The sequence below is a fragment of the Phycodurus eques genome, chromosome 1, assembly GCF_024500275.1.
Source record: "Phycodurus eques isolate BA_2022a chromosome 1, UOR_Pequ_1.1, whole genome shotgun sequence".
Taxonomy (NCBI): domain Eukaryota; kingdom Metazoa; phylum Chordata; class Actinopteri; order Syngnathiformes; family Syngnathidae; genus Phycodurus; species Phycodurus eques.
In genome coordinates, this window is record NC_084525.1 from 17,495,543 (window position 1) to 17,511,017 (window position 15,475).

Sequence of the window (15,475 nt, forward strand, 5' to 3'; positions counted from 1 at the left end):
CGATGCTGAGCTGCAGAGGCGAAATAATGTGAGCATCACATCTATTGTCAATGCAGCGTAAGTCACTAATCATCGCCTCCATGACAGCGAATAAACTACATTTTGACAATTATTGTTATCATGAAGGGGTATAAGATGGGAGACAGACTGCCGGGAAGCCAATTCCCAAGGTATCATGACCTGAGGTCGCCAAACCAAAATAAGTGATGGGGTGATACAGGTCTGGTTGGAACCGCATTTTTGCGGAAATTAAGCAAAGCAAATTTATATAAATAGTGCATTTCATACACAAGGTAATTCAATGTGACTGTGTGTGATTAAAAGCATTTAAAAACAAAGAAAAAAAGCAGCTTATAAACATTTAAAACAAAGAGAAACAAATAAATAAAATAAAAATACAATTAAAACAGCATACAGTGCAAGAAATATCATTTAAAAGTGGAAATGGGAAAAAAGAAGAGTTTTTAACCTGGAATTAAAAACATGCATACTTGGGGCTGACGCCACCTTTGTTGGCAACTTATTCCATTTGTGTGCAACATAATAGCTAAATGCTGCTTCACCATGTTTGCTTTGGACTCTGTGCTCCACTATTTGACCTGAGTCTGTAAATCTCAGAGCCCTACTGGGTTTATATTCCATGCGCATTTCATTCATGTATTCAGGACTTAAAACGTTTCGTGATTTATAGACCAGTAGCAGAACTTTAAAATATATTCTAAAGCTGACTGGAAGCCAGTCTGAATACATGAATGAAAATTTCATGTATTCAGGACTTAAACCGTTTAGTGATTTATAGACCAGTAGCAGAACTTTAAAATATATTCTAAAGCTGACTGGAAGCCGGTGTAAAGACTTTAGAATTGGATAATATGCTCTGACCTCTTTGCGCTGGTGAGAACCCGAGCTGCAGCATTCTGAATGAGCTGCAGCTGTTTAATGCTCTAACGATTAGTCAACTTTGAAGAGAAAAAGTACATGTCTAGAACGAAATACTGAAATATACGATAACTCTAGACACCTACATAAACACAGGACACGTCACCACTGCGACGCCACTTGGGAAATGGGCCTATAAATTAAAAGTACAACAATACAATAATTAGGGTTGTCCCAATCCAATCTTTTAGATCGGGAATCGGTCCGATATCTGCAAAAAAAAAAAAAACGAGTATCGGATCGTACTGGATCTAAAATCTCAGATTTGACCGCTCTTATACAAGTAGTCCATTCCATGCTCTTCTTCAGCACTTCTATCCACACAGCGCCCGGACGGCATGCAGAGCCCACATGATCACAACAACAGTATGCTAAGGTAATAACAGAGTAGCAAGGAGTAAGAGTGAATGTTACTTGCTTAGTCGTTTATTGATGCTACAGTTTAAGTTCACTGCAAAACTACCCTCACATAAAAGAATTATAGCTATTGAATGTTCAAATGCATCACAGCCTTTGTTTCTTCGGTTTTGTTTACAAAAATCGCTAGCTCACAGCTAACACAAAATGAATGGAAAACGTTGATGAGCTCATGAAAATTACCATTGAACTTGTGGCACTTATCTCTCAAAATAATGAATACTGGTACACAAACGCTGTATAACCACATAAAAAAGGCAATATGACAATACTGTGGCATTTAGTCTTCAAACCTTTTATCAAAACGACTTATAATAACAATATTCGATCATCACTTCAAATCCCGGCCCCGCCTGTGTGGAGTTTGCATGTTCTCCCCGTGCTTGTGTGGGTTTTCTCCGGGTACTCCAGTTTCCTCCCACATCCCCAAAACGTGAGTGATAGGTTAATTGAAGACTAAATAGCCCGTAGGTATGAATGTGAGTGCGAATGGTTGTTTGTTTCTATGTGCCCGGCGATTGGCGACCAGTTCAGGGTGTACCCCGCCTTTCGCCCGGAGATAACTGGGATAGGCTCCAGGATGCCCGCGACCCTAGTGAGGATAAGTGGAACGAAAGATGAATGTATGAATTTTGCAATTTAAATATATATTTTTGTTATTTGTTTTATATTAATTATTTTTCAGGATTTCCTCATATTTGTTTTTATTTTATTCAATTGTGTTACATTCCTATTTTAAAATTCAATCAAATTGTTCTAGAAGTGAATTTCAATAGGTTGGCACCACTGCAGTCATAGCCATAAATGCAATTAAACCAAAGATCGCCATAGTTTTATCATTGGTAATTGGGTGGTTTGATTTTATATTTTAATGAATGTAAAGCTTTTTGTGTTGCATTTTTTGTATGAAAAGCGCTTACAAATTCAGTTTGATTGATAAGATCTTTCAGTTTTTCTGCTTTCTGTTTTTGGCCCTGGGCTCCCCAGTTTCGATTTAAGGTCAAGAATGTTCATTTCGGTGCATCGCTATTACATAAATTATTGTATACATATATATGTTTTATTATATGTATCAGAATCAATATTATAAATTATTAATAATTTAATCAAGTTGTAATTGTACAGTCAATCAGTGCTTTTGATAGTGTTTAGGCCAGCAGAGAAGACGCTGAAGGGCCTCACGGCACACCACTGACCCCACACAGTAATGTTGCTTTGTTAAGTTATAAAGTTGACAACTGTTTACTGTAATATCAAGTCAGTCAGGCAAGCAAGGCCTTCATACAAACAATCTTTTTGACGACATCTTCCCTTTAAGTATTAATTACGATTAGGCAATTATATATTTGTGTCTGTCAGTTTCTGTAGCTCATTCAATTTGTTATAGCTGAATGTCATTTTTTGTGTCACATTATCTTTAGGCCAATACAGGACAAATGGATGACCCAAATAAACAATGGGCCATGGTGTGCTGCAATCTTGCACTAATACAGGTAACGTATGCCTTCATTGGTTAAAGTTAGTGAGCAATATTATGTCAAAAGGTTAGGTTTTCAACAGTTTGACACTTAGAGAAAATACAATTAACAACATTTGACACAAAATTTACACCCATAAATATTTTCTAGTTTGTTTTTTGATCAATTCCCTGTATCGTAAGTGTTAAAGGGCTAATAGAAAAATGCCTAACTGATAAATTGCTAGTATTTTAACCGTAACCGTAAATGTCCTTATTAATGTTCATGTTATTGTGTACTCTCCGCAGGTTCAGGCTACTGTTGTGGGCTTCCTTGCGGCTGTTGCGGCTGTGTGTTTAGGAGCAATTTCCAGAGGAGGGGTTGAATTTAACCAGGCAGCTGTTCTGTGTGCTAGTAGCATCGTCACTGCATTTGTAGCTGCTCTCGCTTTAGGTCAGTTACCGAGGACCCGCTGTTTTCTTGATGCGGAATGTATGAATTACTTTGTTGTTGAAATTTGTTTTGACCATACGATGTAGTTATGTCACAGGACATGGTTTATTACTCATCCTAATCCAATTTACCAATACATATTTGCTGTGCGAAAGAAGATTTAAAACCAATTATTGTGTTCATAAGGTCAGTCTGAAAATGTTGTTGTTGAGTCAAGTGAGCAGAAAATACATTAATAAAGGTAGTTGTAAAAGTACATGTTCAGTATTGGTCATAAAGGTTGGTGGGGACAATTTCTGACCAGAGAGTAAGACAGACTGCTCAATCGAATGTGTCCTAAGCCTGCTACCCGCATCTTCTGAAGGATGTTCGTACTGTATTTCTCACCAAGAAAGACTGTGAATTAATCAGTAATGTTTCATGGCTTTTCCATATACACTCTCATTTCTTAACCCCCCACAGGCTTGTTGATGATTGGAGTGATCATCTGGTCCAGGAAGGTAGGAATCAACCCAGATAATGTGGCCACCCCTATCGCTGCCAGTTTGGGCGATTTGATCACCCTTTCCCTGCTGGCTGGTGTTAGCAGTACCCTCTATAAACATATAGGTGAGGAAACACTGCTGGCATACGATTTAGCAGCTTAGATGTGGCTGCTAACTAAAAGCGTCTCTCTGTAGAGTTTTGGATTATATAGAATGTGAACAAGTTATTCCGAAAGTGTGGTGTGTGTACCCCTACGGGTGCTCTGAGACACACAAAGTCTAATGACGCGCCAGTTAAATTTTTTTTTTTCAGTGTATTTTATTTCCCAAAGAAATAAAAATACTAGGCATGAATATTTGCTTTATAGAAGTGATTTTTAACTCAAAACAATTTAAAAATATAGATTTAAACAACCTGTTGTCAATTTCTTTAAAATTACTCGTTATAATTTCCACTTCGGTCCGTGAGTAACTTTTTAGCAACACCTGTATACTGTAATGAAACTTCAATGTGGTGTTCAAGTTTAATTTACATTTGCATTTTCGAATATTTCTATGATTTCTTAGTCATGTTTTTAGCATATATGAGTCAACATGATGCCTTTGTTGACGTGGACGGTGCGTCAACTCTTGGGATATTAAAATGGGTGTGTGGCTAACAAGAAAATGCAGAAAGGCTTTAAAATGATTTAGCTGTCAATACGAAGTCACTTGAGGAGAGAGAATACTCTGACCATATACTCTTGGCATATTTATGATCACTGTCAGCACTGTATTTATTTATTTATTTATTTTACAAAGTATACATTTTGCGTATAACATATCGATAAATATTTAATATATATCATATTTCTGGTATTTATTTACCCATTGTCTTTGGTCTACAGATACATGGTACCTTTCCCCCTTGGTGTGTCTGGTCTTCCTGGCTCTGATCCCACTCTGGGTTGTGGTGGCCCGCCAGAACCCTCAGAGCAGGGATGTTCTCTACTCAGGGTGGCAGCCTGTTTTAGTTGCCATGTGTATTAGCAGGTATGTAGAAGCAAAATGCACACTATAGTCAATGTTAATACATTATCATACAAATCATATCAGTTGTGTAAGAGCAGAATGCCAGCTGAAGGCGGGGACTTTGGCGGTCTGAACCCCGGCTACAGAAGCTGGCCAGCTCTTGGGGCGTTGAGTGTCACCTCTCTGGCAGAGAAGAATTCTGAGCTGGTGTGCAAGGTCGAGAAGTTACGACTAGATATAATCGGGCTCACCTCGCCCCACAGCTTGGACTCTGGTACTAGTCGTCTTTATAGGGGTTGGACTGGAGCAGGTGTGGGCATACTTGGTGCCTGTGTGCTGGGGTTCACCCCAGTAGAGGACAGGGTAGCCTTCCCTCCCTTCCGGTGGGGAGACGGATCCTGACTGTCGTTTGTGCCTATGTACCAAACAGCAGTTTGGCGTACCCACCCTTTTTGGAGTCCTTGGTGGGGGTGCTGGAGCGTGCTCCTGTTGGGGACATAATGGTGTCCATAGTACACTCTTGGCACCAGGACACTCTAGGCCGCAGTTCGATGATCGACTTTGTGGTCTGCATGTCTTGGACACTCGGGTAAAAAGAAGGGCCAAGCTGTCAACCGATCACCACCTGGTGTTGTATTGGCTCTGATGGTGGGGGAAAACACCTGTCTGACCTGGCAGAACCAAACCTATTTTGAGGATCTGGTGGGAATGTCTCTCAGAGTCCCGTTAAGAGGGAGATTCAACTCCCACCTCCGCCAGAACTTTGCCCACGTCCCAGGGAGGCAGGGGACATTGAATCCGAGTGGGCCGTGTTCCGTGCCTTGAGGCGGCCCACCGGAGCTGTGGCTGTAAGGTGATCGGCGCCTATGGTGTTGGCAATCTTCAAACCCGTCGGTGGACACCGGCGGTAGGGGATGCCATCACTCTGAAGAAGGATTCCTATCAAGTCTTTTTGGCCAGTGGGACTTGGCAGCTGATGGGTACCGGCAGGCCAAGCGGAATGCAGTTTTGGTTTTCACTGAGGATTAGATCACCATCAACACTGTGTATAGTGGGGATGGGGTGCATGACCCAGGACGCTGGAGAGCCTCAGGATCCCCCCAGAAGAGCTAGATAAAGGGGCTGAGGAGAGGGAAGTCTGGGCTTCCCTGCCAAAGCTGCTTGCCCCGCAACCTGACACCAGATAAGCAGAAGATATTGGATTGATGGATGGAATTCTTTTAATCATAGTTATTAATGTATGCTAGAAAAAAAGTTGTCCCAATTCCTTCTTCTGAAAATAGATTTTTGGATGTGATCTCATGTTTTTTATATTTCTTGACATTCTATTTATTTCCAGTCTTGGGGGTGTAATCCTGGACAAGACAGTCAGTAATTCCAATTTTGAGGGGATGGCTGTTTTTACACCAGTTATAAATGGTAAGATAAGTAAGAAGAACAAGTAGAACACATATGACCATTATTGTGCTTTTTTTTCATGGCATTGTCTAAAGAACACCATTTGACAAACTTCACTCAGTGATTAAGTCATGTATAAAACAAAACAACAACAACAAATCCATACAATAATCATTAAATCAAACAACGAAGTAATAGTGTACACTGATTTTCTGATATACTGTACATTTGTGCAGTTTTGGCAAAAGCTTTACCTCTGTCCCCATCTGTTTTTTAGTGATGTAAAATATTACTCATTGTACTCATTGTCTGTCAATCTTGACTGGATCAGGAGCTGGTGGAAATTTAGTAGCCATCCAGGCCAGCAGACTGTCGACCTACTTGCACCTCTGGAGCATCCCGGGAGTGTTGCCCTACAAGATGAGGCAGCATTGGCCTAATGCCTATATAACATTCTTTTCCTCAGGTAACACAATCAAGCTATTATATCATAGAGCCATTTGGGAGCAGTTGGCTGTTCTTTCTAGACACAATAATGCCTAAAGCTCGTGAGTGGCATTTTTGTGCCTTTACAGCTCAATGTTTTCTTTTAACTGACGAAAGCTTTTTGATTCACTGTCTCTCCTGTGTACCAGTTTTATCTGCAGTAAGCAGTTCAGTCAGGGGAAAGGGTATAAAAACATGTCTGTAAATTGAGGTTGAGAAGTAGGTTATTAGGCGGCACGGTGACCGACTGTTTAGAGCGTCAGCCTCACAGTTCTGAGGACCCGGGTTCAATCCCTGGCCCCGCCTGTGTGGAGTTTGCATGTTCTCCCCGTGCCTGCGTGGGTTTTCTCCGGGCACTCCGGTTTCCTCCCACATCCCAAAAACATGCATTAATTGGAGAATCTAAATTGCCTGTAGGTGTGACTGTGAGTGTGAATGGTTGTTTGTTTGTATGTGCCCTGCGATTGGCTGGCAACCAGTTCAGGGTGTACCCCGCCTCCTGCCCGATGACAGCTGGGATAGGCTCCAGCACGCCCGTGACCCTAGTGAGGAGAAGCGGCTCAGAAAATGGATGGATGGATGGAAGTAGGTTATTACTCCTCAGAGGAAACTAATAGTTAATAACAAGATGGACAGCATAATTATATGTCTCAGTTAAATCTTAGTTGGTAAATGGGCTTCGAGGTAACCAAAGCACTTTAACACTGTCTCCTCATTCACCTACTGATGATGCAGCATCAGGAGCAACTTGGGGTTTAGTATCTTGCTCAAAGACACTTGTACATGGTCACAAGGGCTGAGGGTCGAACCAGCAACCTTCGGGTTGGGAGACAACCACGCTACCATCTGAGCCATGTTAAAATCCAAATTTAACAGTAGCAATATTGTGAATGTTCGTCTCAGTATTCACTGTTTTCATGCTGACTGTATCATCAGTCTTATTATATTTTGGGAAATTTAAAGTTATTATTTCAGAGGTAGGTATAGCAACGTTAAATTCAGATTACCGTGCCGCAAAACTAGTTGGTGACTGTATGCTGATGTGCTGAAAAAAAATCCTATTAACTATCTTTTAACACCAGCTGGCCGTAAAAGAAAAAAAAATGCAGGGATGTCCCGATCCGATCAAATGATAAAAAAATTTGGGTCAGTCACAAGATTTTCATCTGATCGAGAAATCTGTGAAAAAGATCAGATTTATTCATTTTCTGACATTTTAAATGTCACGAAGAGACAAAATAATTCAAAGGTACAAAGATCTTGCTAAATGGAAAAGTAACAGCTTCGTTTTATATTAAACAATGTAACCTCTCGGTGTATTTTTAGTACCGGTATACTATAAGCTACTGAAACTGACACGCACTCTGTGTGTTTGTGTGTGCATGCGTGACACTCCCACACAAACACAGTCTCTGCCGTCCCTGAGCGTGCATTAAACTGCATAATGACACCCCAGGTGTAGTTTACTGTTAAACTAAACATGCAACAAAAATAATTACACACATTGTATATTTAAATACAAGACACACATGATCGTTTTAGAAACGACTTACGGACAGCTTCGAATAAATTCTGGTCCAGCATCCGGCGTCTCAGGAGGGGGAAGCAGTACACCATCAACACTGTATAGTGGGGATGGGGCGCTGCTGACCTCGACTCGGGACGTTGTGAGTCGGTGGGGAGAATACTTCGAAGACCTCCTCAATTCCACCGACACGCCTTCCCATGAGGAAGCAGAGTCTGGGGTCTCTGAGGCGGGCTCTCCTATCTATGGGGTTGAGGTCACCGAGGTGGTTGAAAAGTTCCTCGGTGGCAAGGCCCAGAGGGTGGATGAGATTCGCCCAGAGTTCCTAAAGGCTCTGGATGTTGTAGGGCTGTCCTGGTTGACACGCCTCTGCAACATCGTGTAGACATCGGGGACAGTGCCTCTGGATTGGCAGACTGGGGTGGTGGTCCCCCTTGTTAAGATGGGTGACCAGAGGGTGTGTTCCAACTACAAGGGCATCACACTCCTCAGCCTCTCTGGTAAGGTCTATTCACGGGTGCTGGAGAGGAGAGTCCATCGGGAAGTTGAATCTCAGATTCAGGAGCAGCAGTGTGGTTTTCGTCCTGGCCATGGAGCAGTGGACCAGCTCTTCACCCTCATCAGGGTCCTCGAGAGTGCATGGAAGTTCGCCCAACCAGTCTCCATGTGTTTTGTGGACTTGGAGAAGGTGTTTGACCGTGTCCCTCGGGGAGTCCTGTGGAGGGTGCTTCGGGAGTATGGGGTACCAAACCCCCTGATACGGGCTGTTCGGTCCCTGTACGACCGGTGTCAGAGTTTGGTACGCATTGCCGGCAGTAAGTCGGACTCGTTTCCAGTGAGGGTTGGACTCCGCCAAGGCTGCCCTTTGTCACCGATTCTGTTCATAAATATTATGGAATGAATTTCTAGGCGCAGCCGAGGCGTAGAGGGGGTCCGGTTTGGTGGCCTCAGTATTGCATCTCTGCTTTTTGCAGATGATGTGGTTCTGTTGGCTTCATCAGGCCGTGATCTCCAACTCTCACTGGAGCGGTTCGCAGCCGAGTGTGAACCGGCTGGGATGAGAATCAGCACCTCTAAATCTGAGACCATGGTCCTAAGTCGGAAAAGGGTGGAGTGCCCTCTCTAGGTCGGGGATGAGATCCTTTCCCAAGTGGAGGAGTTCAAGTATCTTGGGGTCTTGTTCACGAGTGAGGGAAGAATGCAACGGGAGATCGACAGGCGGATCGGTGCAGCGTTTGCAGTGATGTGGAATTTGTATCGATCCGTTGTGGTGAAGAAGGAACGAAGCCGGAAGGCGAAGCTCTCGATTTACCGGTCGATCTACGTTCCTACCCTCACCTATGGTCACAAGCTGTGGGTCGTGACCAAAAGAACAAGATCCCGGATACAAGCGGGCGAAATGAGTTTCCTCCGCAGGGTGTCCGGGCTCTCCCTTTGAGATAGGGTGAGAAGCTTGGTCATCCGGGAGGATCTCAGAGTAGAACCGCTGCTCCTCCACATCGAGAGGAGCCAGATGAGGTGGCTGGGACATCTGATTCAGATGCCTCCCGGACGCCTCCCTGGTGAGGTGTTCCAGGCACTTCCCACCGGGAGGAGAACCCGGGGACGACCCACGATACGCTGGAGAGACTATGTCTCTCGGCTTGCCTGGTAACGCCTCGGGATCCCCTCGGAAGAGCTGGAGGAAGTGGCTGCGGAGAGGGAAGTCTGAGCTTCCCTGCTGAAGCTACTGCCCCCGCGACCCGACCTCTGATAAGCGGAAGACAATGGATGGATGGATTGATATTTTTCGGCTTTTCGGCTATATCGGGAGATACCTCAAATCAGAGACTCGGAGCAAAAAAAAAAAAAAAAAAAAAGTGATCGGGACATCCCTATCAGAGCGGTCAAAGCAAGCAACAACTGATCATGTTACAGAACCAGTCGTGTTCACTGCAGTGATTGTGTCTCCTCTTTCAAATCACACAGGTTTGAACTCCAAGTCAGCACGGGTGCTGGTGATGCTGGTCATGCCCGGTCACCTGGTCTTCCTCTACGCAATCTCTCTCTTGCAGGGAGATGAGATAACAATCACTTTAGCCTTTGGTGCCTGCTATTTGTGTGCTGCTCTGCTGCAGGTGCATTCACACAGCAACGTATTCATTGTACCCACTATGAATATATAGTATGGTATACCAGAGAGGCACGGTGCAACATGTGGTTTGCGTGTCTTATGTAAGACAGTCGAGAGGTTCTGGGTTTGAATCTCAGCTCGGCCTTCACTGATTTCATGTTTTCATGACATGCATGCATGTTAGATTAATTTAGATTGTAAATATTTATTTGTCAATCTGATATTGATAATTATGTTTTCACCTTCTGTTAACGTTACAAAGGTACAATGATCACAAAATAGTTTGTTTTACATTCATAGTGTTATTGTTTACATTGTGTTTTTGCTTACGGCAGCTTGTTAAGTCAGCAAACTACTTTGGTCCTAAACAGCTGAACCCCGTGCTGGTTTATTCAAAGTGCTGAAACTAGTTATGCTAGCAATTGGCTGGAGACTTGGCGTCCTCGTTTTCGTTTTTTCACAGAGGTCACGCTAAATTGCAGTCACTGTAAATAATGAATTTATCCACCTTTGCCTTCTGTCCAAAACCAATGTTGCATATTACCACAACCGTGTACACTTTCACACAACATTCCAAAATCACATAATTAGATGCATGACAATGTGACAGTACCAACATATGGTGTGACATATGAATGTGTGTATCATTGGTTCTTTCAATTTTCCATTGGCAATTGAAAGTCAGAAAATACAAAATTGAATATTTTGTTACTTGTTTCATAACACTATATATATATATATATATATATATATATATATATATATATATATATATATATATATATATATCGTACTCGAATTTTTGGCTGTATGCAATAGTTCTAGGACTGTGTCACTCAACATGACGAGAGTGTCAGATTCCCATTAATGCAGAATACCCCGACACACAGGCACCATCCTGCTTCTACGTATGTTACAGCTCTGATACTACTGCCGAAAACAGAAAATTGTATCAGTGCAGTGTATCAATGGTTGTTACTTTTGAATCCATATTTCTGTGGTTTATTGCTTGCTTAGCTCAGTGTTCTCCTCGTTGTAGGTGGCCATCTTACTTTATGCGGCCGACCTCATCGTTCGTATGATGTGGCGGCGTTCCCTGGACCCTGACAACTTCTCCATCCCATACCTGACTGCCCTGGGAGACCTGCTTGGCACCGGCTTTCTGGCCCTGTGCTACCGTGTGTCATTGGTTCACAGTCAGCAGCTCTGAATCTGCTCCTTTTTGTTTCCTTCTGTTACTTTGCATACGCACAGAAGGAAAATATAATAAACACAGATGGAAGGAAATACTACACAGGTGAAATACCTGTATTTACAGCACATCTATGGATCATGGAAATGGGACCTCCCTGTATTGCAACGTTCAGAGAGATGCTTTTTCTTCCATTCATAAGCCTTCTTCCTTCACTCTGTCTTTGACACAAAACGAGTTGGGGGTGATACATGGGGGTGTCCTGGTCAACACCTCTGCTGAGTTTCATGTATTTGACCACATGATGACAGCACATCAACTGTGAGTATGAATTCATCAACCTTCCTCAATTTGTTTGGAACTCACTAAGCCGCATATCTGCTTGAGGTCAGATCATGTTGCCGGCTGGAACTCCTTTTTAATGTTATTTATATTTTGAAAATATTTTAAAAGAAGGGATTAATGGTGCCGTTTTTTTGTCAGTCCTGTTTTTAGTGTTTGTTGCATGATGTTTTCACTAGAGAGCACTCTTGACTCCCCTATTGGACCACAGTGGACAGAGCAGTAAAGACAATATTAAACTAAACTACATCAATAACACCTTTTTACCTAAAAAAACTCTAAAAGCAAGTGGTTTGCCTGTTTTTACTCCAATATGACATCAGCCATCTCCCATATGCTCAACAACACAAGTGAATCTGCGTTAATTTGTCAAGCAACTAGATCAAATCCAGCAAGTAAGAACCAGTTAATGGATTGCTAAATCTTTGCAAAAAATATATATAGACCTCAGAAGATAAATATATAGACCTCACTGACATCACTCACAAGTCTCTAGATAGTAAAGATAGAGACTATTTTAAAAAAGAAGTAAAAATTGTTATTTACCTCAGGGTTTGTACCAGAATCTCATCTTAAAAGTTTTAATATTCTGGTTAATTTAGACACAGACATTCTCACATCAATCAATGTTTTATATATATATATATATGTAGAGAGAGAGAGAGAGAGAGAGAGAAATCGTTTGGCTAGGTTCTACACTGTTACTTTATTTATTTAACTACATTTATTGTTTAACCCAGTTAGCTCAGCATCTGTTGACTATCCCCATATGGTTTTTAAACCTAAATTGAACAAATAATGCAGCCACTATTGTTAAAGAAATTCACTTTATTATTATCTTAAATATCTTCTTTTTTAATAGATAGAAATTTGACAAGTAGAGCACAGAAAACGAAATCAATCAAAAAATTCAAAACGATGATTTAAAAAAAAATACATTATGAATGGGTCTGAGTGTCCGTCTTCTACCAAGAATCTACTGCATTCTGTAACGACAAGAGGCCAACAGTAGCCAGTGCAAAAATACCCCAAAAAACACCTGATACTGTACGGCGGCATTGTAGTTACCACATCAACCTCACAGTTCTGAGGACCGGGGTTCAAATCCCGGCTCCGCCGAGGGAACGCCCTGGAATGGTCGGTAGCTAATCGCAGTACACATATTGTATCGACAAACAACCATTCACACTCACATTTACAGCTATGGGCTAGAGTCTTCAATTAACCTACCGATGTGGGAGGAAACCGGAGTATCCGGAGAAAACCCATGCAGCCACAGGGAGAACATGCAAACTTCACTAATGCAAGGCCGGGATTTGAACCCCGCCTCAGTTCACTCCCCACCCCCTTGCATTCTGCCCAAAGAAACACCGCTAGCTTACTAACATTGCTGTGCACTACTAGGCTACTACACTGCTAGTATGACTTATTCACAGGGGTTCACATAAGTGGTGAAGTCGGTGGATCATGGAAAAAATTAGCACCAGGCAACAACCTCCAATGCTTAACCAGACCAAAATTGTTATGTGCACCCTTGCTTATTCATGAAGATGGAGTACAGCCAAACGCAAAATGTTACTGGTTTGATGATGTATTTCTTGGAATGTACAATCAATTTAAAATACAAGAGGTGATCCACTTACCTGACGACCCGATGAGAAGCGTGAAGTATGCGGTTATTCTCCAAGCCCAACCTTGCAGCCGTCCACATATAGGACATCACTGTTACAAGTTTACCCTTGATTTGTTTCGAGAGCTCTCAAATTCCTTCTTTTTAGCTTTTGTTGCTAACCGGAGTTAAATAATCAAGGCAAGAAACCATAATAGTCTGCTGTGTGTCTCCGCAAGGATGCGTGTGCATGGTGTGCGTTTGCAAATGATTGACAACACCCCTCGGTCACGCCTTCTGCCTCTACAGTCTCTGATTGGCTATTTTTTGTCACGTAGTGACAAGTTTTAAAACAATAATTGAATTACATAAGAGAGGGATGATTTTTCTAAAGATAATTTTAACTATATTCTACTTTCAGGTCATACAGACAGTTCTAACACGTGACAAAAAGCATTTGTTATTGTTTTTTACAGCAAACGGTACCTTTATTTCAATATAGAACAATGTATTTTTCTATATGCAGTATGTAATATTAAATACATTATTACATTATGAATTATTTGAAGTATAACTTCTATTTGGGAAAACTGAAAATACATCATTAATATGATAAAGAAATTATTATATAAAGGTCTTTCTCTCTAAATAAACCACTTACTTCTAATAAACACCTGGTACTCTGCAGTTTAAACAGTGCTTGCCACTATTTGAGGAAATGCTCATTCATTTTTTTCTTTCTTTGGTAGTTTATAATTATTTTACTACTGTGTACCCTCGTGAGCACGCCCACATGTATTACACATGAATGGCCTTTTATTACAAATTGTACGGTACTTTGTCACCTCAGCATGCACATATGTTATGTGTACTCGCAGAAGAATGTGTACGATCAAAATGTTATGGTCACATTCGTGGTATTTGTGGATTTTTGTGATTATATTTCAATAAAAACAAACAGTGGAATTGAAATTATTTTGGCACAGCGTCTTGTGAAAACTGCAGGATTTGACCTTTTTTGCCATCAATGTCAGGTGCTAAATCATGAGAATAACAGGAAAACACAATTTGACTCCTTCGAACACTTTACAAATAAAGTTAAAAGACATCTGAAGTAACGTGCATATATTTGTTGGTCCGATCGAATTCTTTCACATTATAATCTTCCTTTCTCCAAATCCGTAATCTCTTAAAAGGATCTTTTGGGAATTGCTAACTGTAGATACAATGCAACTGAGTTATTATTTTGAGTTGTGGTTATTGAATCTTTTTCACATTTGTTGCTGCCAGTAAACACAGAAAAAGTATTGTGCAGTTGCCGTTGGTTTGTTACTGGATTTAATGCAAAGAAAATCAATTTGGAATTTTCCAAAAAGTACAGAAACGAATCTCAGGCTAAAGATTGGAGAAAGTAAGGATCTCTCAATGATTTACAAGATCTGTGCTTGTCTGTGTGACTCAGTGGAGGTAATGGCTTGGGCCTTTGTGGCTTATTCTGGGATGGGTTCATTCATCAAAACAGGGAGTCTAATCGGGGAAGATTTGAAAGGTTATAGCCTGGCCAAGCCAATCTCCAGAGTTAAACCCTACGGAGCATGCATAAACCTGATAGAGCAGGCAACATTATTTATATTTATTGTTAGCAATTAGGGTCACCTATGAGACTTGATTTAGAATAACATTATGTGAAGTTTTAAGCTATTTTGCATAGCCTTTTTGTATGTTTGCCTTAGGTCACGATAGTGTAGAATCACTTTTGGCCATGCTAATTTAATGTTCATCTTGCAGGGTGGGAAACATTGTTCATACTTTTACTGCAGCTCTGACCAAAAGTTTCTCTTCTGCACAGTCACTTCCTGTTTTGTTTTTTTGCCAGCTGGTCTAAAGTACCCTCACAAACATTTTGTTTTGCAACAAGAAAGTGCACACAAACACCAGACCATACTGACTGATAAACAGACAGTTATATGTGTTACTGCTACGCTTACATTGACATTAAAAATCTCAAATTTGCCACAGATTTTAGGTTATAAAATTGAATGCAGAAA

At 41.4% G+C, this 15,475-nt stretch overlaps 1 protein-coding gene across 1 annotated transcript in view; it reads left to right on the top strand.

Moving 5' to 3' along the window:
- The window catches only part of LOC133404789 (solute carrier family 41 member 1-like), a 28,409-nt gene extending 13,881 nt beyond the window's left edge, over positions 1 to 14,528 (top strand). The window contains exons 4-11 of the mRNA XM_061681088.1: positions 2,778 to 2,849; positions 3,122 to 3,266; positions 3,729 to 3,875; positions 4,639 to 4,783; positions 6,102 to 6,181; positions 6,492 to 6,626; positions 10,140 to 10,288; positions 11,324 to 14,528. Of these exons, the coding sequence (XP_061537072.1) occupies positions 2,778 to 2,849; positions 3,122 to 3,266; positions 3,729 to 3,875; positions 4,639 to 4,783; positions 6,102 to 6,181; positions 6,492 to 6,626; positions 10,140 to 10,288; positions 11,324 to 11,494 (1,044 nt within the window). The 3' untranslated portion in view covers positions 11,495 to 14,528. The remainder of the gene's footprint in view (positions 1 to 2,777; positions 2,850 to 3,121; positions 3,267 to 3,728; positions 3,876 to 4,638; positions 4,784 to 6,101; positions 6,182 to 6,491; positions 6,627 to 10,139; positions 10,289 to 11,323) is intronic.
- The last annotated feature ends 947 nt before the right edge of the window (positions 14,529 to 15,475 follow it).